The sequence below is a fragment of the Sinocyclocheilus rhinocerous genome, unplaced genomic scaffold, assembly GCF_001515625.1.
Source record: "Sinocyclocheilus rhinocerous isolate Xijiao unplaced genomic scaffold, SAMN03320098_v1.1 scaffold2145, whole genome shotgun sequence".
NCBI classification, from domain to species: domain Eukaryota; kingdom Metazoa; phylum Chordata; class Actinopteri; order Cypriniformes; family Cyprinidae; genus Sinocyclocheilus; species Sinocyclocheilus rhinocerous.
Genome location: NW_015670983.1, coordinates 665,644 through 669,397, shown reverse-complemented (window position 1 = coordinate 669,397; position 3,754 = coordinate 665,644). Strand labels below are relative to the sequence as shown.

At 32.7% G+C, this 3,754-nt stretch overlaps 1 protein-coding gene across 1 annotated transcript in view; it reads right to left on the bottom strand.

The window, feature by feature from the left end:
* The window catches only part of LOC107734599 (kinesin heavy chain), a 32,055-nt gene that overhangs the window by 21,850 nt on the left and 6,451 nt on the right, over positions 1–3,754 (bottom strand). Inside the window, 4 exon segments of the mRNA XM_016546592.1 lie at positions 1,189–1,237; positions 1,360–1,464; positions 1,661–1,734; positions 3,049–3,136. Of these exon segments, the coding sequence (XP_016402078.1) occupies positions 1,189–1,237; positions 1,360–1,464; positions 1,661–1,734; positions 3,049–3,136 (316 nt within the window).

Genomic DNA, 3,754 nt, shown 5'->3' with positions numbered 1-3,754 from the left:
CACACACACACACACAGACACACACACACAGACACACACACACACACACACACACACAGACAGACACACACACAGACACACACACACACACTAAGAAACTTCATATGAGTCTGGGTAGATATGAAAGCACATATGTGAACGTCAGTTTCCTTTTAATCAAATATAGACTATAGGAGACTATATCTCCTCTGCGCCTGTCGATCTCTATCTGTCTGTTCTCCTCTGCTTTCATTACTCGTTTCTCTCTCTCTCTCTCTCTCTCTCTCTCTCTCATGCCGTCTGTCCGCAGGTATTTTCCCAGATTGCTCAGTGCCTCAGCGATCGCAGCTGAATACAGATGAGCAGCGCCGTCATCCGTCCAATCAGAACGCAGCAAAAAGTGTATGTATTCATAAGCAGATGTGAACACAAACGCTCTTATTTAATGCTCAAATGCTGAAAATAAACCAGCCTGAGGTGGTTGCTGGTGTTAGACTGGTCAGGGTTGATCCTAAACCAGCTGGTAGCATCAAACCAACTTAAGCCTGTTTTACAGCACTAAGGCTGCATTTATTTGATCAAAAATACAGTAAAAATTATTAAATATTATTAAAATTTCAAACAGCTGTTTTCTATGTGTTAAAGAGTCATTTATTGCTCTGAATTTTCAGCATCATTACTCCAGTCTTCAGTGTCACACGATCTTCAGAAATCATTCTAATATGCTGATTATTAGAAACATTTCTGATTATTATCAATGTTGAAAACAATTGTGCTGCCCCATATTTTTGCGGAAATATTTTATTTTTCAGGATTCACAGATGAGTAGAAACTTCAAAAGAACAGCATTTATTTGAAATAAAAATCTTCTGTAACATTATAGCTGTCTTTAGTCACTTTTGATCAATTTAATGCATCCTTGATGGATAAAAGTATTAATTTATTAAAGACCCCAAATTTTTCAATGATAGTGTAAATAAAAATGCAATTAAATTAAATTGTAAAAGAGCCGTTGTTTATAAGTTCATTGCATGCTCCTTTTATATCCTATTTAAATAAATTATACAGACAAAAATAAATAATATTAATGCATTTTAAAAGTAGCAAAAACCAGTGTGCATTATATTGAGAAAAAAAGCTTTAAAATGATTCTCTGGAGTCTGTGCATTACTCATAGGCTTGTATTTAGGTCCAAACACAGCGACTCACCGTCAAGTAGGTCACAAATTTTATCCATGTAGATTTCCAAATAGGAAACCTTGAGAGAGAAACGAGAACAGCTGACGATGTGCAGTTATCGGACAGCATTAACATTTCTTCACTAGAAAAACAAAATTATTTGTAAATATGAACGACCTCATTTTATGCATTTGTCAGCACCTTAATGTGGAACTCGAGGTTTTCGTCCATGGTGTAAATGTGGTTGAAAATGTCTTCAGCGATCCTCGGGATGATTCCTCTTTTGTCAGGATCGTGCAGTTTTCCCTGACAGAGAGAGAGAGAGAGAGAAAGCAGTGAGCACACTTTAATTGTGCTTTTTTAATGTGAATATTCTTCTTTTATGTTCCACAGAATAAAGAACGTTTTACAGTTTTGGAGCAACACGATGGTGAGTAATCTTCATTTCTGAGTGAACTGTTCTTTAATAATGAGCACAGAGCAGTGTAGACAGCTGGTTTACCTCCATAGTGTAGGTTTTACCGGACGACGTCTGTCCGTACGCAAAGATGGTGCCGTTATAACCGTCCAGAACATCTGTAGAGAGAGAAACACTAATTAATCAACATGGAAAAGTGCTAGAAGTTTCATCACATCACCATCAGCCCTTGAGAACAATGTGGATTTACTTTTAAATTGTAACATTTTTAAATCAAATGTAGCATGTGCAGGATACAAAGTATCATCAATGTGTTATTAGAGGAAACAAATAGAAACATTTTTTAATTTAGTTGTTATAGCAGAAAATGTAAAATATTAAAAGAAGGGGTAAGAAGCCTCCATGAATAAACTTTTACAGAATGTATAAATGACTTCTGATATAATTATGATTAATATTTATATATTTATAAAAGTGTCATTCATGTAAAATACTAAAACAACTCTTCGATTTATAATTGTATTTTTTTTTTATGTAAAAATATTTACATTTTAGTTGAATAATTGAATAATCGATGACGCACAAAGCAGAATCCCAGTAAAAGAGATCTATCTGAAAGGTAAAATTATTCTATGACAGGCATATGAATATTTACATATTTAATCGCCCATATTTTAATTGAAGACAATAGCAACAGTATGAATGCAAATTTAATGATTTTACTCAATCTATAGGTTTTAATGAAAGCGAAGATGTCTGAAATGTACATCTAATTCATGGAAATATTAAATAATAACCCCATTAATTAATTAATCAAATAATAATTAAATATTAAATAATAACCCCATTAATTAATTAATTAAATAATAATGAAATATTAAATAATAACCCCATTAATTAAATAATAATAATTAATTAATTAAATAATAATGAAATATTAAATAATAACCCCATTAATTAAATAATAATAATAATCAATTAAATAATAATAAAAAGATTAAATAATAACCCCATTAATTAATTAATTAATAATTATTATTATTATTATTAATTATTATTATTATTATTTAATTAATGGCGTTATTATTCAATATTTAATTATTATGTAATAATTAAATATGAAATAATAACCCCATTAATTAGTATTAAATTTAGTATTAAGATTAAAAGTATTACATTTAAAAACAACAACTCCAAGGGACTCATTTTATCATTTCACTTCAAAATAAAAACTCCATTTACCTCACAAATCTAAAAACATTAATGTGTCCACAAATCATTAACAAATAGACACAAAACATAATATAATGTCACAGATCACTATTTTCCACAAAACTGTTTCAACTGACTAAATCTCACAAATTTTGATATTCAGATGAAATGCAATTATCTTTATTTATAATGTGTGCTATACAGTATTTTGACATTTATTTATATGTTTTTGAAGAATCAGTCCCTATCTACACACTCACCTTTGACGATCTGTTTGGCACACGTGTTGTACACCTGCTCCTGCGTGCAATTCGTGGGAAAGACTTTGTCAAAAACATACAGCTTCCCCTGTAAGACACAAACACATTCACTTCTATATAGACAATAATAAGTCCAGATAGGTGAAGAAATGCACATGCTTCACGTTAAGCACTTCAGTCAGTAACACAAGCTTTAATTGATCCTCAGAATAGCATCAAAGTCTCCAGAGCAGACGCACACCTGAAGAGTCTCGACACACACGTTATATGACGTCGACGCAGACGTTTGTGATGACAGAAAACACTTAACCTTTGCTTTCAGCTCTCAGCGAGTTCACTGCGGCGCAGTCCCTCAACGCGTCTTAAAATAGACTGCTTTATGTCTGTCTGTGCTTGCAGGAATCATAATGAGCGTCTAAAACAAGAGCACACACACAGTGTTTATGGCTTAAATCTGCGGTGTGTGATGAGATAATCAACACGTCCCCGTGTGTGTGTGCATCTGTTTTAATAACATGACGACTGGCCAGAGTAACAAAATGAAATTAAAGGGGTCCTATTATGCTCTATTACAAAGTCTTGATTTTGTTTTGGGGGTGTACTAGAACAGGCTCTCATACTAGGTTGTTCGAAAAACACATTATATTTCACATATTTTACATTATTACAACACCTCCCCAGTCTGGCTGGCATGAACGGCTCGAAT